At 40.5% G+C, this 25,792-nt stretch overlaps 2 protein-coding genes across 7 annotated transcripts; one reads left to right on the top strand and one right to left on the bottom strand.

Moving 5' to 3' along the window:
* Nucleotides 1-476: 476 nt before the first annotated feature.
* On the bottom strand, nucleotides 477-8,938 carry LOC117426088 (uncharacterized protein KIAA2013 homolog). 3 transcript variants are annotated; one of them, XM_034043366.3, is made up of 3 exons: nucleotides 7,131-8,938; nucleotides 4,571-5,424; nucleotides 477-2,739 (listed from the first exon to the last, which is right to left on the bottom strand). In XM_034043366.3, exons 1-3 carry the CDS (start codon nucleotides 8,077-8,079, stop codon nucleotides 2,722-2,724), a joined length of 1,821 nt encoding a protein of 606 aa, XP_033899257.2. In that variant the 5' UTR covers nucleotides 8,080-8,938; the 3' UTR covers nucleotides 477-2,721. The 3 variants fall into 3 exon arrangements, with proteins under 3 accessions (XP_033899257.2, XP_033898313.3, XP_033898312.3); XM_034042422.3 differs by having other exon boundaries at nucleotides 477-2,999; XM_034042421.3 differs by having other exon boundaries at nucleotides 477-3,002.
* A 1,610-nt stretch (nucleotides 8,939-10,548) lies between these two features.
* On the top strand, nucleotides 10,549-25,284 carry LOC117963603 (procollagen-lysine,2-oxoglutarate 5-dioxygenase 1-like). 4 transcript variants are annotated; one of them, XR_009309034.1, is made up of 21 exons: nucleotides 10,549-10,857; nucleotides 12,757-12,848; nucleotides 13,178-13,311; nucleotides 13,757-13,920; nucleotides 14,427-14,539; nucleotides 14,840-14,903; nucleotides 16,302-16,399; nucleotides 16,532-16,633; nucleotides 16,775-16,906; nucleotides 17,042-17,163; nucleotides 17,255-17,359; nucleotides 17,886-18,011; nucleotides 18,897-19,038; nucleotides 19,290-19,403; nucleotides 19,594-19,659; nucleotides 20,113-20,217; nucleotides 20,933-21,079; nucleotides 22,283-22,408; nucleotides 22,564-22,689; nucleotides 23,575-24,421; nucleotides 24,491-25,284. XR_009309034.1 is itself a non-coding variant. In XM_059001828.1 (20 exons), exons 1-20 carry the CDS (start codon nucleotides 10,761-10,763, stop codon nucleotides 23,728-23,730), a joined length of 2,331 nt encoding a protein of 776 aa, XP_058857811.1. In that variant the 5' UTR covers nucleotides 10,549-10,760; the 3' UTR covers nucleotides 23,731-25,284. The 4 variants fall into 4 exon arrangements, 3 of the variants coding, with proteins under 3 accessions (XP_058857811.1, XP_058857813.1, XP_058857812.1); XM_059001828.1 differs by having other exon boundaries at nucleotides 23,575-25,284; XM_059001830.1 differs by lacking the exon at nucleotides 22,283-22,408 and having other exon boundaries at nucleotides 23,575-25,284.
* Nucleotides 25,285-25,792: the final 508 nt, after the last annotated feature.

The following is a 25,792-nucleotide window of genomic DNA, read 5'->3' on the forward strand; positions in this document are numbered from 1 at the left end:
ACCCCATATTCTGATAAGCTGTACAAAAACAATGCCCTCGCCAAGTTTATTCACGATTGCATTTATGGAAAACTCTCATTAGAAGGTTAATAAAAAAAACACTTACCCCTACCGAATACCAATTTAACTGAATGCAGCCATATATGGATACGCAAGTCTGATCTGTGTGGAGAGTTTTTTTCCTCTTTTAAATTTAAAAGAATGTGCACTTAATACATTTATATAAACATATTCATGGTTATGGGCAGTAAAGGGTTAATGATGTTTGCGCTAAAATGTAATTGATATGTATTTGTTAACTGTACATGCTTTCTGTGCGCTCAGCTGTTTCGTAAAGCGGGCCTTGTTGACAGTCCAGTTTTAGCTGCTGGGATACAGGATGTTAGCGCCAACTAAATCTACATTTGACATCCTAATAAATTCTATTACATGGAATTTTAAAAAGGCGTGCAAGTCAGCAAATTAAAACAACACCATGTTTTTCTTAATTTATTTTGCACCCAGATATCAAACATAAAAAACAGCATTTGAAAGATTTTGGATGGTCTGTGTAGCCCTTTGTAAGGAAACGTTAGTTATCAATGACATATTCCTTCATTTATTACAATACATCAAACTTAACAGGGCACATACAATTTGGTGGAGCCCCAACCCCATTCTTTGAGAGTTTAACATTATAAGTCTGGCATTTGTTTCTAGTAATTCAGCTTCTTTACAATGAATTGAATCTAGCAAATGTCGTGCACAGTAAATAAAGTCAATGGGCTTGGTCTCAGACTGTCCTGATAACAAAAGCAAAACGTAAAATACAATTACAATAATAGAAATAAAGACAAGCGATAAAAAGAGGATTTGAGGAGTTGTCCCATATATAGCCTGCCCTCTTGTGGTTAAAACTAAGTATGACGGAAATTTGTAATGAAAGTTAACGACAGTTTTACTACACATTCCCATTGGTTTACATTGCGATGTCCCCTCCACCTCACAACCGTCTTACCTGAGTACTTGTGGAACAGTTAAACTGAGGGAACACAAAGCCTGGCTTGGAACTTGGTTTCAGGAGACTAGGTTTCATGCCACTGCATGGCACACCAGGGGAGACTTGGGGTTTGATACAGCAAAGCTGGTCTCCTGGAACCAGGTTTCAAGCCACTGTTCCTGAAAAAGTGGCTATGTGTTCTCTCAGTCCTATGTGTTCCTACAGTCCTAATTACTCATGTATATGAATTTAAAATAATATGGACAACAAACAAAACAAACATATTGAAAACTTCAGTAGTGGATCTTTTTTAAGTTATTAAATATAATTTTATTTTTTTTCCCCAGTATGGGTTTTTCAGTACAGCTCCAGTGACGCTGCATGATCCCCACTGTAAATATTGTACCGATCACTAAGTTGCTATAGTGCCAGCCACAGTAAATACAATCCAGCTCCAACGCTCTAACTGCAACGTTTGATTTGTAAAAGGATGAAAAGGCACTGCTCATGCATTTAACTGTGTTTCAGAGAAATCCGATATTAACTCTTGACAACTACTGCAAGAGAAAAAACTATTACAAAATAACATTTTGAAAAATAAATCTTTTGGAATATCCAGTAGTCAAGCACACTTTTTTTTATCTGTACAAATGATTAAAGCACACACAGAACACCACCTCCTCCCCCTTTACATTCTCTACACAATTACCAGGAACAAAAAATCATTTTGCAGTCGATGCTATAGGCATGCGGTTATTTAGATTTTTTTGCGATTCCTTAAATATTTCCAGAAAAGCTCTACATTGCTTATTCCTCGCATGATAAATGTACACAGTAGTGTCACTGTGGTAAGTCACCTGTTCTGTTAACCTGTTATAGGCAAAACACACACAAATCTGGATTAACCAGTCCCCAAAGGGACATTCAAGGCTGCTTATTCACTTGTATAGGGGGGGAAATGTGTTATGGGGATTACATTTCACTGCAGTTAACAAGCAACACAGGACTGCCCAGGCTTGATCTTCTTGTTAACCTAGACAAACAGATCAATCTTTATTACGTTAAAGGGCAAGTCGTTTTCAATGTGTGTGTGTGTGTGTGTGTGTGTGTTTTAATGTGTTTTAAAGTCGTTTTGATCCAATCTTGCATACATATCCACCAGCTCATTATGTGAGCCTGTGGAATCCTAGTTGCCAGCCCCTTTTGAGTACTTCCTGATTCAAAATAAAATCACATAACGCATCTCCCTTTCAACTCTGCTGGCCCGACCTGACCGTAGTATGAAAAGGTTGTAGCCAAAACAAGTAATAAATAAAATTACATTTAAAGTTACTTATCTTTTAAATACTTCTTTTTTTTGGTTTGGTTAATTTAATTTCACATTTTCTGGTTGAGTAAAAACAAACAAACAATGACTGCAAGTAACACCTCCTACACACATTCAGGAGACTTTCAAACCACACAGCAATTGCATGTACAAACAGAAAGCCAGAGAAATCCTTCTCACTGTATTTTAAAACTAACATCACTGAATCAAGGTGATACCAAGACCATGGAAAGCGTTCCCTCTGAGGCCATTAAATTGAAACACTTTTACATTACTAGCTAACCAAGGAGATCAAATCATTTAACAACATCCTTTTTAAACAATTCGCAACAAGAACTTGGAGGAACTTCCGTGTATTTTTTTTCGAAGCTGGGCTCTCGCTGCTTCAGTGTGGATTGTTGGAAATTCAAATAGTTCAAACACTCGGGTCATCCTGTTAAATTAAAACAAACAAAACAAAAAAAAACAACTTAGGACAATGTCTCCTTGTCAGTGTTATAACCTTCACATGTCCCAAACAGATCATCTGAAAGACAGAGAAATCGTCCTTTGTGATAGAGTAGGATCTTCAAACATTACACTCTGCACTGCGGCATGACAACATAACTCAGCAGGTTGCTTTGTAGATTCTTCATATACTTTAACTGCAGGCTGATTCCTAGGCTGTCATAAGTCGTCACTGGGGTTCACTACCTGCTGAGGTCAGAATGTGTCAGAGAAAAAACAGTTTAATCTCTATACTGTATGTAATTTAGAAATAATGGATCTGTAACTTTAACATTAAATACACACCCCTTCAGAGACCCGGGACAATGGAGCTATTTCTGAATACTGAACTGATACATAGCAGAGTGAATGCCCTGAAATCTAAGGTTGTATTCACAATGCTCTATACAATTTATACAAAGTGACACACCTTGAGTCAACTTTTTGATGCGCAACAATAAAGATCTATATTACAGTAGCTACCAGGGTGGGGTCAATTCCAATTCAATTTCCAGGTTCTTTTTAAAATCAATTCTCATTTCTGATTCCTTCAAAAGGAACTGACTCAACATTTTAGAGACGCAATCATGGTGGTGCTTGTTCAACTGCTTTCGTTTGAAGCCAGTTTAATTGACCAACCGGGGCTTCAAATGAATTGGTTGCCACTGTGAGAAGCTCATTTAACAGAATACTGATCGTTGCAAATTTGATCGATGATGTGTTGGGATTGATTACAAGGGAATGGGAATTGGAATTGAAAATAATATGGTAGATAATATTGTCAAATGTACTGCAGGGAAATATTGTCAAATGTACCAGAGTGGATTTACTATGGTATCGTGTACACTGAATGACCTGCATTATAAACTGTAAATTACTTTCTGTTTCTTGTAAAATTAATGATTTACGAAGCAGTTTTCTGCCAAAATTATAGGGCATGTTTACGGTAAAGCTTCTACTAGTAAAAGATTAACTAAATAAACCTCTTAAATTAGAATGGTTTAAAGCTAATGCAATAGACATATCCTTTGCATGGACAAACTAAAATATATAAACAGTATGTCAAGTTTCCAGGGAAAGTGGAGAGGAAATAAGGTCTCATTAATAATGCAGTATCACTTTTCAGAAGTTTTTAATACAGTCTTGAGTATAATCTACACCTATTATCAATGGATTGTAGATCATATGAATATTCAGTTATTTAATTTAGTAAAGCTAAACTAGATTAGCCAGAAGTGACCCACTGAATTTCAAAATCTTGTTGATCCTTTTTCTTTTTTTTTTTTTACAGCAAGACGCTTTCAACCAAAATAAAAAGGGATGCTGCATGTTTAATGGCGGAACACACACACACACACACACATACATTTTGACAGAAGAGCTTTGCCTATATGGAAATGCAAAAATAAAGGTTTCATTCTCTGAAAGACTGATTTGGATTTGAACAATGAATCTGCTTGTGGTAAGAGACCTTGATAACAAAAAGAAGCAAGGATGTTAACCTTTATTGAATATAAACGTTCATTTTAAGCCAGCACCACACCTTTTTTTGTTTGTTGGTACAGTAAAAGGAAAAAGCAAGCTCTGTATAACCACCAAGCACCACAGCAAATCACTGCACCCCAGAATTTAACTGTAAAAGATTTTTTATTATTATTTTTTTATAAAGAGGAAAGGCAGTTGGAAAGATCAGAAGCAGAACAAAAAGAAAAACAGCAGCGGGGGTGGAGGGGCGACAGCTGTAGCAGCAGCAGCTATGCTGTACATTGTTTCTATACCTTGCTCCTGAACAGCGCTTTAGCACCTGGCCCCCAGTACTCATTGTAGATCAGTTTGAACAAGAAGAGGTGGAACAGGGTTATGAGAGAAGCCACGCTGAACCAGAACAGAAAGGGCAGTCCCGGGTCCTGCTTCGCCATGTGCTCTTCGTGAGCAAGAATGGCTTTCAGGTGAAGGGTGTGCCTCAGATCCTGGAGGTGGGTCAAGTCCGTGGAGATGTACAGCAATGGGGTGATGGGCTGGGTCACCATAACCGGGAAGACGTGCCCTTTGACCTCCGAGGTGAGCTCCACGGGCTCGTTCATGCAGCCGGCCTCGCAGGCGTACAGCTTCACCTGCTTATCCTGGGGCTTGACCGACAGGTGGAGGAAAGGCTTGCCCTCCGTGTCCAGCAGCACGGCCAGGTTGATGGAGTCTTTGTTGTAGTGGAGGCCCCTCAGGGAGTAGCTGTTGTGCAGCACATCTGGGTCTGCCTGGAACTGGAGGTGGTTCTCGGTAAACTGGAGCCCACCGAAGCTCAGCACCATACCCTGCATGACCCCGTGAACCCCGGCTGCCACCAGGGCCTTGCAGCCCCTCTTCTGCAGGGTGAGGTTCCAGAGGTTGACCAGCTGCAGGATGTGCGCCACACCGCTCACCTGGGACGGCCACAGGTTCTCTGCGTGCATGGTGGCGTGGCCGCTGAAGCAGTGGTCAGCGTAGTTCAGGCTGGACTCCAGCTTCTCGCGCTCCTCTGCGCTGATCTTCTTGTCCAGCAGAGGCGCTGTGAACGTGGAAAGCACGTAGTACAGCGTGGTGTTGACAGTGTCGCTGGAGGGAGTGTGGGCATCCATGATCTTTCTCATCTCCACACCTGGGGGAACAGAAACGGCATTTAAGCATTTTATTTTAGAACACATTACTCACAGGTTGACTGTCAGTAATAAAAATAAAAGCCCACAACAGCTCAAAAAGGGGGTTGGGGGGTGGAGAAGCTGTAATTTAAAGAATGTTCTGAGATGTCAAACAGAGGAAGGCAGTCCCACTATGTATGCTTTTAGAAAGTAGGTAAAACATGTCAAAACCATACAAATGTCTCCATGCAAAAGAGCATTTGGGGAGAGCGTATAATCACAGGGAGAATCTGCACTGGAAACATCTGCATTACCTAATTGTGTTTCCTTCTGAAAGTCTAGGCTTTTTAGATTCTTTCTTCAATACAGCATCAAGTGTTACATAATGCCATACTTCACTCATAGAAACTGTAGGTACAGTGTCATAAACCACATAATCACCATAAAATACGCATTTACTGTACAAGGATTTCTTTACCCAATTACTGCAATGTGGATTGTCACCAATTTCTTTAAATTCTGTTCATTTAAAGGTCTACTGATGTCACCACAGCGGGTGCAATGAGTACCATCGCTGAACAAAAGGAAGTTAAATGGTAAGCATTTGGCATGTCAAGCTTGTGCAATGATCTGTTGGCTGAAGGAAGACTAGTCAGAAATCTTTATACGATCTAATGAAAAGACACACACCCATACGTACCCCTCAGGGCAAGCAAGGCGGGGATTCACAGACAAAATGGGGCTGTGATTAGTTTTGAACTGCGAATTGTGAATGCACCACTTTTTCCTATGGCAAGAATGGGCTTTACTGTGCTCTGACTGTGTATTTAAAAACCTTTTTTATATTGCTTCTTTGTTATACCAGCTATAGGGACTATAAGTCTGAAGTGCTGAGGACTCAAGTCACCAAAAAAGTTATATCACGTGATTCAGCATGCGTAGCTGAATAACTAGGAATTTAGGATATATTCTGCTGTTGTCGTTAGGAAAAAAAAAACTGTTTTGTAAACACCACTGCATGAGATTCCTAAGCACTGCTCAAGGTTAAATAGAGTTAGTATAGTATTGCAAGTGCAAACATTCAAATATTAATCAGACCATCCTTGTGATTACTGGGCATGCATGTGATTAAAAAGATGTCATGATGCCAGGGGGCCTTGTGAGTATGTGGCAGCTGTCAGATGAACAACACTTCACAGAGCTACAGTTAAATCAGGGTGGGAAGAGGGTGTGACAGTCTAGTATCATTATCGTACATTCAAAATATGCAATTACAGCTCATTTTTATGGTATAGCACCATAAAACGCGATTAAGGTTGCTGCCTTTGCACAACATCAATAAATGCTTTGTTTCTGAACATTTTAAACTTGTGACTGCAGAGCTTTGTGAGAGCATACAGCCTTTAAGCTATGTGTTTTATATAGACTGAATCTTGGGTCATGATGACTGACTAAATTCTGGCCTCTGATTGGCTGGCCTGAATTTGATTAAACTTTGACATTTGATGCAAGAGGTTTTTCACTATTAATATAGGTTACAGTGACCCACTCTATTGCACAGTACTAACACCTGAATGGGTTAGTCTGGTGCAGGCTTTGTGATGAAAACCACTTGTCATATACAGATTAATCTATCCATTAGATTCTGTTCTGCATGCTGAGGATGCAGTATTTTGGTTTCCTACTTCGTAACATATATCTTCACAGCATTCCTATTGACTCTTACCTGAAATGAAGAGGTCAGCCCACGACTGCTGATGCTCCTGGTAAAGGTCCTCTACGCTCATTCTCATCAAGTCTCCCATCTCTCTCCTGGCTCCATCCCTCAGTCTGCTCAAAGTTTCTTCCAGCTTTGAGGAGTCAATGGGGTCGGAGGTGTAGACCACCGAAAGCACGTTCTCCGCAAACTCTGACTTAGCGGCGACCTGAAGCCTGCTGCCCATTTTCTTGGTCGCCACCACGACCAGCACGATCTGCTTCTTCTCGGTCAGGACCCTCCCGGTAGACAACATGATATCCTGGTCCTCGATCTTCTCGACGCTGGCCAAAAACTTGCTCCCAAAGGACATAGTCAGGGAGGCAACTTCAAAGGTGGCGGGACGGTCCGTAGGGTTGGAGATGTGAATCCTCTGCAGGTACAGGCTGGGCCGGCTGCGGTGTGCGATGAACTCTTCCCGGAGGGTCACGCAATCACCTTGGGTTGGCCCCATGAGCAGACAACGGACCGAGAGCACAGAACCTTTACGGAACCAAAGCATTACAGCTTGGCCTTCAGATCGCACCTCGGCTGGCTTCAGCACCACTAAGGGCGGGTACTCAGTCAGGAGAACCGGGGAAGCGCCAGGCTGGGAGGAGGAGACCCAAAGCTTGTTGCTCTCAACGTCCACTAGGAGACGTCCATTCCCAACAACAGCAGGTCCAGACGCCCTGCCTTGTGGCGCTACCATGACCCCTTCCCCCCGGTCCACGAGGGGCTTCCATCTTTGCATTTGGGACTGCAGGCAGACTCCCGTGGCCCCGCGAGGCTCCCCAGAGCTGGTCAAGAAGCGCAGGAGCCCGTCTGAACTGAGGTACCAGTATATAATCATGAAGAGCAGCAACCCAACCAGCATCCTCCTGGCCCAACTGCTGGACAGGAGTCCTGGCAACCCCTTCAGTCTCTGCTGTAGCCACATTGTATTGATTTTTCTTAAAGCTAGAAAAATATATTTTTTACAGATAGATGTAATTTTGTCTTCTCTGTTTGTTTTTTTTCAATTTGACAACATGCTTTTTATTCAGAAGCCTTGTGCTTGGCTTCCATTTTCACATCTGAAAGAGTAGTCACACATTCCTTTCTTGTGTCATTTGAAGTTCTCACCCTCGGTAACTAACTATTTTAAATATCAGCGCCAGTCACGTCTCGTTTGTATTTGGTTTGACACCTTTTAAAAACACTCGCATCCATTTCCTAAGAGCCGAGAGAGCTATTTGATTGCGCTAGTCTTTGTTTGGTTGCTGTGTCCTTCTTCCTGGTTGAAAATAAATTCACAAGTTCTTACTTTCACAACAAAATACAAAAGAATTGCAAACTGACGAACGTGAAAAGCGATCTCATTCTTCTTCTCGTCTGATTACATTAAGTTACACGACCATTATCAGCTCCAAGTGTCGATACAACTTATGTCCTCTCTCCATCATGCACATATGAATAACTAAAAACACATTAACAGAAGCTTTACAGTATGTGTCTCAGTAATGGTGTATACATACTTGTAACGACAATGTCACGACGCATCTACCAGACGACACTATCATCAGGTGAATTGGTTACCCCTGTGTAAAACGCGAATATCCCGCACCTGACGTTTAGAAAGCCTCGATCTGGCATGTTTAACGATTCATCTGCAAGGGAGTCCTCTTGTTTTCAATCGAGAGGAGAATGTCTCCCAGACAGCACTAAATTTCGTCCGTTGCTTGTTTGTTTGCTTCCTATCCAAGTCACTCACCGTCTGACACTTGGAGCTACCGTAAACCGTTTTCTTAAAAAAAAAAGGAAAACAGGAAGTGTCGCGCTTTATTTTATTTATTTATTTTTTGCTTTTTTACGGCGTTGTTTCCCTGGTGCTCCACTTTACGACTTTCGTCTCAGTTGTTGCGAGGCAACGTCACGACAGCTTGTGAATATACGGCCACAAGGAGATGTGCGGTTACAAATCTGGCTGAAAAATGACTCGATGGAAAAAGAAAAAAATATATAACTTTAACATGTTTATTAACTATTAAGTTGTGTTAAAAAAAAGTAACTGCTTCTTTAAATTGCGAGAGTCAATGTTGCTTTAAATTTAGTTGCACGTATCGCACGTACGCCGTGAAACATCTGGATTTGCTGGAATTTGGTTTAACCCCTTAAGGTACACAAGGAATCGAGCAGTTGTTCAAACAGTTTATTCTTAAAATACTTTTGAGAGTGACTCGAATATCACGAGGGAATTGACAATTAGGATGAGCAGGTCCAGTCTGTCGGTACATTTTAAACCCTGTTTCGTGCACATCATTGCAAATATAAAGTTCGCATCATTTTATTTGTGGGACACATGTCCCTTGTACCGTAAAGTGGTAAGTGATGTATAAACACAGGTGCAGAATTCAAACAACAAACGACAGCAAACACGACAAATGCAGCTGTGCAATCACTGGAAAAGTGGAAAATCTACTGGCAGCATCATTGTGTTTTGTTTTTAATTGCCAAATTCTCCAATAAGAAACAACTAAAAGATCACAATTTTAACTTCAGGGCTGAAGAAAGATAAATATGTATATTTCATTGGTCTTATGTTTAGACAAAGGGAGATGGGTAGTTATATTAAATGTGTTTTGTGTAGTTAAATAGGAGAAGCGGAATCAGCTGCCTTAGTGTCAGTATCTTACTGTTAGTAACATTTGCCTTTTTGTTGGGTTATGAGGAGTCAAATTAATGCAACATAAGAATTTTTTTTACTTATTGGCCCTGTTTAAGGTGCATTGTGGGTGTTTTATTGAAATCAATGAAACATAATTAGCTGGAAGAAAATTTTCAAGGAAGAAAAAGTCAGCTAACCCAGTCACACCCCGGATTACACAAGTACCATTCGCCTGCACTCGTTGCATGCAGCACGTAATAAAGTTGCATTGGAAAATAATGAGGCTAGCTCACACCCAAAATGTGTTGTGGGTCACAATAGCGAGTCAACTTAAAACATCTGCAAAGCACATTTAAGATCTAACCGGGTGCGACTACTCCAAATACAATCAATTATTAGCAGTGTGGAGTAGTGGTTAGGGCTCTGGACTCTTGACCGGAGGGTTGTGGGTTCAATCCCCAGTGGGGGACACTGCTGTTGTACCCTTGAGCAAGGTACTTTACCTAGATTGCTCCAGTAAAAACCCAACTGTATAAATGGGTAATTGTATGTAAAAATAATGTGATATCTGTATAATGTGAAATAATGTATAATGTGATATCTTGTAACAATTGTAAGTCGCCCTGGATAAGGGCGTCTGCTAAGAAATAAATAATAATATTAGATGAATCTAAATATTTTTTTTTTGGGGGGGGGGGGGTACACCCCCTCTCGCTTGCCCTGCGTGTGTGCCGGGTGCTCCAGCTGGTGATAGGCGAATCAGGAATCAGTGTGTCTTTTTGTGATGATGTATGTTTGGGGGTGGAGATGAAAGCGGAGCTATCCCTTTAAAAAAATCTTCCTGTAGAAAATAACAAGTTAATGCAGGAAAAAAGGGTCTATAAAGCCTGGAAGTGAAGCTGCACTTGCACAGTGTTTACAGAACACATCTGGAGAAGGACGGCAGCCGGGAGTTAATATTATTACACTTTACAATGCAGACCGAGGCCTTGGTACGACTACTGTCTGGGATATGGATCTCAGTTTTTCTCCTTGAAGTTAACTGTACGCAACAGAATCCAATCCCTGAAGGTAAGAATATTATCTAGCGCCGGATGAGACGTTTCAGTGGACTGGAAATGGAATATAAAAATGGAAACAGTGTTTGCGGAAAACAAAATACAAATAAAACACGTATCTAATTGAGCAAAGTTTAAAAACTTGCAAGTAAAATGTATCGTTAATCGTTTACCCGACACAAGCCTATGTCTGTAACTGCTCAATCTGAGTGTTTTAATTTGTTTTATTATTTGGGGGACGTGTAAATACATAGGCCTACGTCTACATTTCTCGTTTTTAATAGCTTTAATTTATCCCCTCCCAAAAAAAAAAAAAACATATACCGGTTGGTATTCAAGTTTGGGTTAAAAAAATGTGACGAGATATTTTACGCAACATAGACGTAACGTAAGCGGTTCAGATAATTTCACCTATACATGAATGTGCATTACTTGCTTATCGTGTTCTCGTTTAAGCGCTGTACATTTGCCTGCGTTATTAAATCCACTTCTGCTATGCTATGGAGTGAGTTCTGCAGCTGCTGACGTGGATACGGGCAGTCGTGCAAACGTGTGTTGTGGAGCGTGTGGCGGGGTGGGTTTGAATGGGAGAGCGTGTTTCCTCAACACATCGCTTAACGCAGACAGTTGTAGCCTGTACGCCAGGCACAGAGCGCTGCCCTGTTTTATTTGCATTCTGGAAACAGGTAAACATTCTTGTCTTTGGACAAAGATTATGGGGCAACGTTTTACCATAGCGTGCTGCCCTGCATCGTAGTTTAAAAACTTTCCATGGGAGTTTTGAGATTTCATTTTTTTTTTTTAATATAAAAGTGCAACACATTGTTAGGCAGCTTGCATGACATTGTAAATGCGGTTAGAAATCAATACAGAACATTGTAGCTCCACATATCGTTGAGTTAAACTAGTTTCAAAATGGGCTACTGATGATGTGTTGCATTTGTATATGGGTTACAAATGCATTTGTTTGTGTTGTAAAACCATGTTATACGAAGTGAGTTAATTAAAAACGCTATACTGCATACAATTCTATCTTTATCACAATGGATACAAATAGACACAGAATGTAACATAAAAAAATGATATTAACATTTTTTCTTAACAATCAGTTTTTGGTGTCGGATCGACAGCAAACACGTCACAGTTTGGTGGAACCTCGGATTAGCCCTGGACCCCTGCCCTCAGTCTCGTCTTCCAGTGTCTCTCTGCGCTCGAATGCAGACGGCTGCCAAGTTGTCGGATCAAATTGAGACGACTTCCTTAAGAAAAGCAGACCAGCCAAATTCCAGCTACCAAAGCACACATATCCTCCGCGTGAGGATAAATAATGAGCGCATTGTCTGTACTTGTGTCAATTTGCTGCAAGAAAATAAAACACACAAGCAGTATGCAACCGTGCTTGATTTATACAGTAAATTTAAAATGAGATTACACCCCGTTTTATTTCTGACACACACACATCTATTAAGAAACAAACAACCTACCTGTTCGTAGATTGTGGAGGTTATTTCATCCAGCCATTATTTATTTTTCCATTAGAGAATAGCCCTCAAAGATGCATACCCCTTACGAAAATAACCTATAGGCCAAATGTCCCAATTATCTATAAAAACCTATAGGTTCAATACAATAGTGTGTAGGTCTTCTATAGAATTCTATAGCAATTCTATAGAAGTATTCTGTAGGTAACCTATACGTTATTTTCATAAGGGACAGTCCACAACAATCTGTAAACAACAATGACAGTAGCATAGATATTTGCTAATCCAGGTTTGCAGTGTGTGTTTTGTGTTATTTGCAGGACTAGAAATTAATTAAACATCAGCAAAATTCTTGGACTTTTTAACTTATTGAAAGCCTGAGTTGCTAAAAAGGAATGCATTTTCTTTTTTTACATTTTTTTTTTTTGTAGAAAATCTTTTAGTTTTGACTGTGGGCACCAGCGAGACAGATGGATTCACACGTTTCATGAGATCAGCCAAACTCTTCAATTATACCGTTAAGGTAAGGAAACCCAGCAGAGAAACTGCACAGTCTATGAGTGGATTGGATTCTCTGCAGCAGAAAGAGACTATGGGAGTTGTAGTTTTATTCTGCATGCCACAGCATGACATGTACCTGGAAGCAGCATGGGTTCCAAGTGTAGGCGTGCAAGTAAACCTGTGAAGTACAAGAAGCCTTCCCTCAGTAAGACCTCAAACCTGCAATTTCAATCTTAATTCCCACTGTAAACAGTCAGTGCATTGCATCGGACAATTGGCAGTTTGTAACTGTGCATGTGTGCAGGTATCTTAGTCCTTTCACTCGTGTGCTGTAATGTCTGGATGTTAAAGGTGCTGGGCAGAGGGGAGAAATGGAGAGGGGGGAACTACAAGACTGCTTCAGGGGGAGGTCAGAAAGTCCGTCTCCTGAAGTCTGCACTGGAGAAATACGAGAAGGAAGATCAAGTGATCTTGTTCATTGATAGGTAAGAAAAAAAAAAAATCTCTTCAATCTATTAAAGCACATTTGACGTTCAGTAATGCCAGCCCCACTGTTATATTTGCGACAGTGGAATTGACATAAATCGTAAGTGTCTGACATTGCTCTAGATTACAGCAAGGCACACAGCCCTTGACAAGAGGATGCAAGCCAACAAAAGTTGCTTTGCAGAAATGATTGCATTTAGCACATTTAAAATCTACCGCAAAAAGACCGAGTCTACACCCATGTGTTTACGAAACACAAGTTGGTACTAGTTGCTCAACAACATTGCTTATGTGTGAACCCAGCTTACAGCAAACCTGGTTTTAAAAAAAACCCCGACTTGCCAGTACTGGGTGCTGGTGAGTACTGGCTTATATCAAGTGCTGAGTGAAGGAGAGGGGAGCCTATTCTTAGTGCCTGTGATTTTGTCACCCCTCTATAAACAGCTACGACGTGGTATTCGCATCAGATCCTAAGGAGTTGCTGAAAAAGTTCCAGCAAGCCAACCACAGGGTGGTCTTCTCTGCGGAGAGCCTCATATGGCCAGATCGGCACCTGGAGGACAAGTACCCCCACGTCCGGGAGGGCAAGAGATTCCTCAGCTCAGGAGGTACGTTTCTTGAGGCTTGATTTCATTTTGCGCTATTGACGTCTTGATTGAATTACAGTAGCGTGCAAATCTGTTGTTTTTGTTTCTTGAGCATCTGAAATCAAACCCCTGTAACTGAAAATAATGGAACATTGTCAAAATAGGCAAATTGTCTAATTTTAATTGATGACTTTAATAGGCCACACATGCAATCCATTCAAAATAGTAAGAGAACACATCGCCACAAATGGTAAAATGCATGAGACTTTTTAGAATTAAAGCACAAAGTGGTCTAATATTTTCACACAAGTGTCTGTTGTTTCTATAAAACTGTTTTTTTTTATTTGACCGGAAATTGAAATTTTCACACCCAGAGGTTTCCATGCAGGTTGGTATATAAATGATATAAATTGACACACTACTGTATGTGTTGGTTAACTTGCAATTTGTTTACCTCAATGGGATCGCATAGATGTATATGCTTATAATCACACTTATAATGATCACACCCCACTACCCTGCCTCAGGTTTCATTGGCTACGCACCCAGCCTGAAGAAAATGGTTGCAGACTGGGATGGAAAAGACGGTGATAGCGACCAGCTGTTTTATACGCAGCTTTACCTAAATCCAGAGAAAAGGGTAAGAGAGAAGTAGGTCACTTGGTACGGACATTCCTTTAGGGTACCAGGATCTTATGAATGAGTTCTGGTCCAGATTGGTTACCGTTCTACTATGTGCTTTCAAAACTCCCCACGCGTTTTGATGAAACTTTGCATGTTCATGGTGATCTTCTAATGGTCCCCTGATTGGGTATCGAAGGCTATATTGGTGACCACTTGTCTGGTCATTGTATTGATGAGTCTGTACACGGGCGGTCATTAAAACGTGCTGTTGGTAAAAATACAGTAACTGTTTAACACTTCTTTGATCTCTTTTCAGGAAAAGATCAATATTACTTTGGACAACAAGTGCAGAATATTTCAAAATCTCCATGGAGCTTTAGGTAAGTCACAAACATGTTTCTTTTAGCATTGGGAACAAACACAGGTTGTACAGTACTTTTTCTTAAATAATCCTGCAACCTCAAATCTGTTAACAAGCTGCATGTGTTTTGATGGCTATAAGACGGGGAGCTCAAGCAGTCTCATTTTACCTAGTTTAAAAAAAAAAAAAGTTGTTTGTGCGATTCTGGAATTAAGAAAACGATTGGTGGTGGTACTAATTTCCAGCTCATTTTACTGTAAAACTTCCCATTCAGGCAGAGACCAATTAGAAAGCATGTTCAAAGACCAAGCATGCCAGCTCGTTTAACACAGACCTGCTCGGATGTTCCATTAGTCTAATTGGAAGAATGGAGGAAAAACTGTGTTGGACTTTGGGAGTCATTTTCACCTTTTTATTGGAACAGTGGCTTGCAAGTTTTAAAATGTGTGATCACAAACTCTCAAAGGCCTTGGTTCTTTGATCTTTTTTTATATGCCTTGTTATAAAAAAAAGATGTCAGCAGTCCCTACTGCTTTGGAAACATACCTATCAGTACTTGGTAATAAAAGTTTCTAGCACTGCAGTGTGAGGTAAAGGAATTTATGACTGTGCTGTGAGATGTCTCTGTACACGTAGACCAGTTGCTGTTTCAGCTTCAGCCTTCTCCCCTCATTCAGAAAGCAAGGGCTAGACAGAAACAAATCCGATACACACAACACTGCAAGACTATTCGTGAGCATTGAACAAATGAAACCAGCTCTTAATAGAGGAACAACTTTATTTGTTATCATGTGAAAAAGGAATTCTAGAAAGGGTGATGCATAATTCGTGCAACACAAGGGTGCTACTCAAAGGATATATTTCAATGACAGTCTGTGACGCACTGTTTGGCCACCAGATGATTGTTCATGTCGGCATTAAAGTAGAATGGAAAACCATGTGAAACAACAGTGTTGCACAGATTATGAATCGCCCTGTATAATGAATGCAAAAGTGTGTAAAAAGAAAGCTAAAAGGAAAGTACTGTCCTGCATCATTTTTGCACACTCTGTATCCAATGTCACTCCAGAGTCTGCATCCTGCCCTGGCAAAAATGGGTGTGAGCATTATTAATGTTTTCATTAGGAAGTACTTTAAAGCTGTACTTGAAATATACTTTAATCTTGTGCCAACCACTGGGGAGACAAAAATAAATAAACAAACACCCCTGTGAGAATTGGTATCCCCCACACCTGATAATGACAGAGCAGCACTGCAAGATCTGCATGGGTGTAGGAGCACACCATTTCTTACAAAAAGGAGGGTGGGATTGGTCTGACACAAGGTGGTGTTCATGATTTATAAATTAACTTTAAAATGCTACAAGCCTTGTGTTTTGTAATTGAAAGGACGTGATGTACTAATGCTTTCTGTTCAGATGACGTTGTGCTGAAGTTTGAGGACGGACGGGTCCGCGCTAGGAATGTGGTTTACGACACTTTACCAGTTATAGTTCATGGCAACGGAGCCAACAAGGTAATAATTAATTTCATAAGACTAATTTTGTTACTTAATAATGAACTAAAGAAATGCCAATGGGTACTGTGTGCTTTTGTGATTTCTGCACAGAAAATTAGACTAGATTTAACACTATAATGGCTCTTTCAGCTGCAGCTAAACTACCTGGGCAACTACATCCCCAAAGTGTGGACGTTTGAAACAGGCTGCACTGAGTGTGATGAGGACTTAAGGAGTCTGACGTCTCTCAAGGTAAGCACTGCGGGGGTTAATGAAGGAGCCTTCAACTGTGTCAGTATTTTACTTTAGTCCGAACGTCGGTATTTCTTTTTAATGTGTGTTTTTCCGGTTGTCCGAGTCAGATCCTCAGCTTGATTGTTCCTGTTTCTGTAGGAGAGCGAGTACCCCTTGGTGTTGATTGGAGTCTTCATTCATCAGCCCACTCCGTTCGTCACTGTGTTTTTTGAGCGTCTGCTGAATCTCAAGTACCCCAAGGACCGACTTCAGCTCTTCATTTACAACCATGTGAGTACGGAGCTGTGGAGAATACAAGGCAGATCCTGAAGAGAAAAGCTCTGCTGTGCACAGACATGTACAGCGATGTGTCTGAACGGAAGCACTTTAGTGAAAACACTTTCCCACAATCCCATGTGTTCCCAGGAGCCCCATCACGAGCGCAACGTCAAGTTGTTCCTGGAGGCTCATGGGAGTGAGTATCGGGCTGTGAAAGTGATTGGACCGGAGGAGGAGCTGGACAACGCAGGGTCGAGGAATCTGGGATTGTAAGCCCCTGTAACCATCATCGGTAGAATACATTTGTTTTGGCCTTTTTCTAATTGCTTGATTGAACGCTCTCCCTGCATTTTCTGCTAGGGATCTGTGCCGGCAGGACGCAGAATGCGATTATTACTTCAGCGTGGATGTGGAGGTTGTCCTGAAAAATGCTGACGTGCTCAAAATACTCATTGAACAAAACAGGTAAGTATGGCTAATATACCTGCAACACCACGACCCCTTTCCCTCTAGTTTGACCCACATATAAAAGCACCACATTTTTACAGGACATCTGGTTACTATAAGGAATAATAGGCAACCCATTGGGCTCGATGCAATTGACATTTTTGCTGGAGGGAAACATAAATAAGTTGAATCTAATAGAGTGAAAAAAACAAACGTAAAATGATCAAAGTCACTTTCATGTGAAAGCCATGGGAAGTCCTGCTGACACTCTGGGGGGGGCATGGTTTATTACTGGGATGTTACAAAATTGGGGTTCAGTGTAGCTTTAGAATCTTCGCTCTCCAAATGACGTAAATATGATAGTGTTCTTCTTGTGCTCCTTATGGCAGACCTGTAGACCGGGTGATTGGGTTGCATGTTAAGATTAGAGTCACAAAGAGGGCAGCACTGCCAGTTTCTCTGAATTGCGCAGACTCCAGTTTTGGAGATCAGGACTATAGTGTAAATGTTATAACTTTGCCAACTTTTTTTCCCTTCTCTTTAGGTCTATAACTGCCCCCATGATCAGTCGCAATGGGAAGCTGTGGTCCAATTTCTGGGGGGCCCTTAGTGCTGACGGGTTCTATGCCAGGTCTGAAGATTACGTGGACATCGTTCAGGGGAGGAGGGTGTAAGTGTGACCTGCGAAGGTGGTTTGTGTGAATCTAGTGTTTCTTAAGAGGTGAGGGACAATGGCACTGTTCTGAGGCGTGCTTGCTGTGAGAGCTTTAATAATGCTCCTGTTTTTTAGGGGATAGCAAATTACACGTTTCTGCTAGAACGGTGTAGTTTACCAGATGTCTCCCATACATTTTCATCTTTAACAGTTTACTGTGGTGTAAGGAAACTAATTTGATGTCTGCAAATGGGTGTGCACAATACCAATTGCTATGTTAGTACGCTTCCATTTACTGATTCCAATATTCAAAAGTTGCACACATATAGCTTAATCATTGATCGTTAAACGCAGCACATCTGGCACCTAGTTTTAAACAGAAGTCGGATAATGATCAGTTACCTAATGTGATGAGAGATAGCTCAGGTACGGAGATGGTCTGTCGTCAGGAGAGGATTCAGGCAGCTTTTTCTCACTCGCAGTCTCAAGTGCCTGTCTTGCATATCTTACCTAACTGCGTGTGTGTGTGAAGCTGAACTTTGTGAACTCTGCTTACACTCTGTTTTCCTAACAATATCGAAACACTATCAATTTTTTGGCATGAGTTGCAGTGTTGTTCCAGACACAGAGCACACACAAGGTCAGATATACTCCAGTTTATCAATTCCTTGACTTGAGAAACACATCTCTCTGTTGATAACAGCATGCCTTTCAGCTGTGCTCAACAATGCTCTACAGTGGCAAGCGCTGGTAAAGTCACGGTACTGTGTAGTGAAGCGTGGGCGGCCAAATGCAGAAGTGATATTTGCATACATCTGAATGATCAAGAGAAGGTTGGAATCCGGACTTTGCCACTAGCCTGTGTGCACCAGTTTGAGCTGTTTTGTCTCCCCTATGCAGTGGTGTCTGGAACGTCCCGTACATTTCCAGTGTCTACCTGATTAAAGGCAGCGTCCTGAGGACTGAACTGACAGATAAAGATCTATTCCACTCTCTCACACTGGACCCTGACATGGCCTTCTGCAGCAATGCCCGGGAGCAGGTACAGTCTCCCTCCTGGATAATAATCACATTTTTACACATGTATATGTCCAGCATAGCTGAGCAGAATGGATCATTAAATTCACATAGGAAAAAAAAGCAAATCCGATTTTATACTTCATTGATAAAAGGGAGTACCCCCTGCATCAGGGGTAGAGTTTCTGATGTGTAAATGGCTGTTTGGATTGCACCAGTTCAATGTGCCCTTGTGGTTTGAAATGCTGAGTTGTCTCTTCTGTTTGATTTCCACAGGGAGTATTCATGTTTATTTCCAACAGACATGAATTCGGACGCATTCTTTCCACTGAAAACTGTGAGACGACTCACCTGCACAATGATCTGTGGCAGATCTTTGAAAATCCACAGGTACTTTAACTCCAACTTTATTTTAGAATACCGCATCCCTCGTACGGAACTGTCTATTCAAAGCTTGTTAACAAAAAAAATGATATGGTAACCTGTGGAACAATATTTAAACATAGTTTTTCCAACGTCTTGGGTGATCTTGTTAAAAGCGAATGATACCCTTTCAAAAATGTTCCTTTTTTTTCTCCAGGATTGGGAAGAACGGTACATCCATTCAAACTACACCCGAATCATGAAAGACAAATTAATAGAAACGGTGAGTCTGCGTTGATATGACTGTTGCAAGCTTTTATATATCCCATTCAGTCACTGCTGGACCATGTGAATTTTCCTTCATCTATTTTATAATGCATAATGTGTTTTGTTTTTTGTTTTTTTCAAAAGTTTTGGCAGGGCAACTTCTCGAACTCCACAGAGTTCACACAAACAGTTTTCAAATTTCTAAAACAAAGAAAAAAAATCTTGACCTCCCGGGATATACAATTGGAGGTTACCCTGGTTAATTATCTGACCAGAATGAGTTTGTGTATAAACTGAGTACCCTGCACAAGCACAGTGGTAAATGAATGCCTTCACACTGGCTTTACCCAGCAGTGCTTCAGTATTACATCGGTTTGCCTCATTCTTTTTCATTGTAATGGGTGTTTTATATACCTGATGCAAAACTGCATGTGACTAAGCCCCCTGTCCCTCTGTCTTCTTCTCAAAGCCATGCCCAGATGTCTACTGGTTTCCTATTTTCACTGAAACCGGCTGTAATCATCTAGTCGAGGAAATGGAACATTTTGGACAGTGGTCTGGAGGTGGCAATGAGGTAGGTTTCTATTAAAACGAAAAAGGTGAATATTTTTTAAATATACAGGGTGATGTATAAACACCCACTCTCTGGAGAACTTAGACAGCATTGTTCAGTCTGTGGAGCGCCACTGAATTTACTGAGTTTATTTTAGATAACTGGAATCATATTTTCTGTAATGTGTGTTTTTTTTCACATGGTACAGTACATTGCCAATGATACAGTAAATGTCTACGAAGATGCTTAAGTGTACAGGTGTTTGCCGAGGTTTCAAACAAATATGCAAGTCTTTCCTGGTAGTGTCAGTGTTTTACCTGTTGATTTACTGTTTGGTGGGAAAATACCCCCATGCCTGCTTTGAATGGGCTAAACAGACAACTCTATTTGAATACTGTAAAACATTAAATGTTTGCTGGCAAGAAATATTCACTCATTTCACTTTTGTTAAAAATCTGCAAAATGTACATGCGCAAAATTAGGATAATTACTCAATTCAGTTTATATACAGTATATGCATAGCTTAAATGCGTTAACATTTGCTGCTGTAAATATGTCCATGCAAAAAATGAAATTGCTGCAGATATTTCCTGTTTTACAGTATATAGCAAGAGTGATCACAAAGAGAGGACACAAACACAATAGACTACTTGCATGTCTTTACGATCTGGTCTGATGAAGGGTATTGTACAGTTGTGTTGATGGACAGTTTAATTGTGTGTGTGTTTGTATCCAGGACACTAGAATTCAAGGTGGCTATGAAAACGTCCCTACCATAGACATTCACATGAATCAGGTGGAGCTTGAGAAGCAGTGGCAAAAGTTCTTGCTTGAGTACATTGCACCAATTACAGAGAAAATGTACCCTGGATACTACACCAAGGTAAGCTGAACTGTACTCCATTTACTGAGTCAACGAGGGTTTCAGGGGTGTAGCATGAGGAAGTTTTGAGAAAACTGACATATGTCACCCCGGTATGTAATCTAAATGCGTAATGCTGTCCGGTAAAGGCTAGCTACTGTACTTTGAAACTGCCTATTGATGACAGCTGAGTGTTGCATTTCAGATAGTGTTCTGATCTGATCAAAATGAATGCATGCTGTTTTATTGGGGTGAAAGTATTCGCGGTGTAAATTTCCGTTCATCCTTATGTGATGTATTGTGTTACAGGACCCACAAAAGCACCACATAACAAAATCGTTCATCATCAAAGCTCATTTTACTGCCTTTCACATCATACAAAGCTTCCCATCAAAACCTTAGCTTGTATTGTGATACTTCTAGAGTTGTGTGGCGCATATCGTGATTCATGGCGTATTGTTGCACCCCTGGTGGTTCACACGTTTACAGCCATGGGCTGAAAATATAATTATAAATTTACAGCTGGGAAACGGGTGTTAATCTCCAGTAACCATCACAGGCAAATGTATATTATTAGAAAGCACACAAAGAGTATGCGAAGTGTATTTTATTAACATACCGGCAATGATACCCTTGCACAAAAAAAAAGGTCCTCAGTCTCTGATAATGTCTCTGTGCCGGGTATTATTGCTTTCACAAAACATCATGTGCACAAATCCATTACCAAGGTTCAAATGTGTGTCCACCATCTGACATGTAAACCAGGGGTGTCCAATCACGGTCCGGGAGGGCCATTCCACTCCAGGTTTAACAGGTGAAATGTTTGAATTGCCTACTTCAGAGTCAGGATGGAGGTTTCATTGGTTAAACAATTTCAAACAGGGTTGGAACAAAGACCAGGAGTGGAAGGGCCACCCCTGATGTTAACAGTCAGTTCAGGCACCATAAGCACGTCGGAGGGTGGGTGTCTCGTACAGCTTGTGGTTCCAGACTTCTGAACTGAATAAAGTGCCAAACGGGTGGAATTAAGACTCCTATGGCATAGCAGTTTCACCCATTCCAGGTTTTAATACGAGCTCGATCAGCCAGTAACAAGCTCAGGTGTGCCATCTGAAATTCATAGTAAAACCAGGAGTGGATCAAACTGCCTTGCAGCGGGAGTCTTATTTCCATCGCTGGCCAAACGTCATGCTGTTGCTCACCTGCGTTTTTTCTCCTGGACAGTGTACCTCTTACCTGAACTTTGTGGTGAGGTACAAACCTGACGAGCAGCCGCTGCTCGCACCCCACCATGACGCCTCTACTTTTACAATTAACATAGCTCTCAACAGCAAAGACACTGACTATGAGGTAAAGGGGTGGGCATCTCAACAGGGGAACGTTGCAGGAAGGGGCTGTCCTGTCCAAGTCTGTTCTCTGTGTCAATGTGATTCTGGCTGGTATGTTTCAGCTGCATGTCTCTCTTGCATCACCCTGCTATGTGTGTGTGTGTATCTCTCTTGCAGGCTCAATTTGATCTGGCCTTTGTAGTTAGGTATAAACCCGATGAACAGCCACTATTAAGGCCTCATCACGATGCGTCCACTTTTACTGTAAATATTGCACTGAACACCGTCGGAATTGACTATCAGGTAAGCCCTCTGGATCCTGTCGGACTGTCATCATCTCTGGACAATTTGCAGACTTACTTGCTATACAGGGAATTCAGATTTTATTCTTCTTATTATCGTTCTACTATAGCTTATGCATGGCACTTTATTTAACACTTTAACTTTGGTGATCTCTTCTCTAGCGAGAGATTAACCAATTGTTCATTTTATTGTTACTCCTAAACTTCCCCGGAGAAACAACTAATTAATAACCTGTAAAGCATTCACTAGTCTACAATGTAATACACTGCAAACGGTGACACTGATTACATTATTAATATATTCGGTTATTGTGTGTTTCTTATGTTGAACAATTGAGTCAGAGATATACAGTGTGCTGGTGAAAACATATTGCTCACTGACTTACATGAACTGGCTCCAAGCATGCTCCCTATTGGAATGCATAGTAACACAAATGAAAAGACTCCTAACTTTTTAAAGCTTACTTCTTTTTAAAACTTCTCACTATCTCAGCATTTTACTTCTACCCTGATGATGATACGTCACTTTTTTTTTCTATGGCTTGGTCTGCTGTACATGTTTGGGGAAAGTCCTGCAATCCACTTAAAGTATTTTTTTAATGTATATTAACTTAAAAGTTTGCTCTTTTTTATAGGAAAAGAATTTAAAAAAAAAAAAAAAAACTATGTAAAAAACATAGCACAAAGTGTCAGCTTTCTGTAGTTGCACCAGAGAGCAGTTTAAAATATACTGACTTTTGTTTCTTGCTAATTCTGTATTTATTCAATGTATTAGTAGTTCCTACTTTTAATTACATTTGAATGGCCAGGTCCTACAGTATGTAATCAAAGTGTCCGTGCGAGTTATGAAGTGTTCTCGGTGTGCTGACTCTCTGTCTCCTTGCAGGGAGGGGGCTGTCGCTTCATCAGGTATAACTGCTCTGTCCAGGCTCCTCGAAAAGGGTGGGCGCTCATGCACCCAGGACGCCTAACCCACTACCACGAGGGCCTCCCCACGACCGCCGGCACACGATACATCGCCGTGTCCTTCGTCGACCCTTAAGAGAACCAGCAGCGTTTTTGTTGCCCTTGGTCAAATTCCTTCAGAAGTGGCAAAAATTAGGAACTGTTAGCAGCTGAACTGACTGAATTTTTAAAGCCCAACGCAGTGAGCTGTAGCAAGAACCTTCTAATATGCACACATATAACTGGTGTGTATATGGATGATATTCCCAATTGAAGCTTTACGTCTGTGTCTTATTACTTACATACATAAATACATGCAAGGAGGAATTGTTCCTTGTGCTTACCATTGCAGGAATGTGTTATACACACAGATTTTCCCAATGGAAATACTGTACTGTTAAATCCTGTGCCTTATTTTTACAATTGCAGTAGATTTGTTTTCAGTGACCAGTCGTCCAAATGGCAACAGATTTTTATAGTAGTAATATTAATGTTTTAATGTAACCCTGGCAAAACTGGATAGAACACAGTCAATTTTAACACAGGTTAGGAATCCACATTTTCTATTGTGGATGTATTAAAGTTTTATATAATTACTGATGCAAACTTAGTTAAATTAAAAAATAAATAAAGTATTAAAATATTTACTGGCCCTACATATTTTCAAAATTGTGAATACTATTTTATTTGTAGTTTGAAGTTATTTATTTTGCAAACAAAAAGGGTTTGGAGGTGAGAGAGGTACAGTACAGTATTTCCAGGCTTTCTGCACATTACCAACTGGATCAGTTCTGTCACAAAAAAACCCAGGAAAAGGGCACCATTTGTATCACCTGACATTGTTTTATTCTCAGTAGGAGTGGAGGGACATATACTAGAAGATAAAAGAAGCTTTGGATATTGACAGTGATCTAGAAAGTCAAATGGAAATTAAACAAACCCCCCCCTATAAATGTGAAGGCGATTCTCACCTCCTTTTTTAAAAAAAAATTATTTAATCATATTTATACAATCTGGAAAGGTACCTGTGGAAATGCGTTGTCACATAGGGGGGTTAGAATAATGTTGTGATGACATCAATCTTCATTTTAAAACCACGCTGGCAGTCTGGCACAGAAATTAGACACAGATATTCAATCAATATGATAATGAGGCAGCTGCCTAAGTTTATAACCCCTCCTGCTATGAAGAATACAGTTGTTCGTTCACATGGACTGTAAGAAAGGGCATCTATGCAATAGTTTACAAAGGGACAAAACGAGAATGCTACTGAAAACAACATTAAAACAGGAAAGAGACGCAGTAGCTAGAATCGTTGGCAGTATCTTTTTTTGTGTCTTCATCTTTTTTTTTTTCTAACTGAACACGTTGGGTAACTGTTACTAACGGTACACACAGCTGATTGTGTCATTTTAAAAGTGCATTCAATTGGGATAAATACCTGTTGTTAGGCTGCAGTTTGTATGAACTTGTTATAAAATTAACTGTAATTTGAGTGTAGCTGCATTGGAAATGTCCTCTAGCTGCAGTTAGTCTTATAACTTGTAGTTAAACTGCCACACAGTCTGCTGTCCCAACACGTGATTTTGTTAATGCTATGATGGAGTCCTATTGTTTGTATAAAATTGCTATAAAGTATTTTTTGTTCAAATGTGCGTCTATTTATTATTATTATTATTATTATTATTATTATTAATGAATAGTATTATAGATGCAAAGGATGCTTTTTGAATAGTGTTAACTATTTTAACCTGACTACAGGGTCCAGAGTAACCTAGTCGATGATGTCGAACACAAGAGGAGGTGTTAGAAGTTTAAACTCTCTAGAAATCCCATATAATAGGAAACATTGAAAATAGCACGACCGTAATATTGACAACCAATTGTGCGTCTATTGCAACACTGCATCCTGAATTATCGAATTTATGGTACTGGCATTTAAGGCAAATTCAATTCCCGGGACACCTTCCTCAAAACCGGGACGATCGATCCAGTGAAAACACGGACAACCCTAGTATACCATTTTCTATTGGGCCAGTATGTAAGTTTAATATGTAAGGTACATTTTTGTTTCTCATATTATTAACTGACATAGGCAATACATGCATTTATTTACTCTGAACATTAATTTGAAAGCAGCAATCTAAATCAACCAGACC

This window comes from Acipenser ruthenus, chromosome 27 (genome assembly GCF_902713425.1).
Source record: "Acipenser ruthenus chromosome 27, fAciRut3.2 maternal haplotype, whole genome shotgun sequence".
In the NCBI taxonomy this organism is placed as follows: Eukaryota; Metazoa; Chordata; class Actinopteri; order Acipenseriformes; family Acipenseridae; genus Acipenser; species Acipenser ruthenus.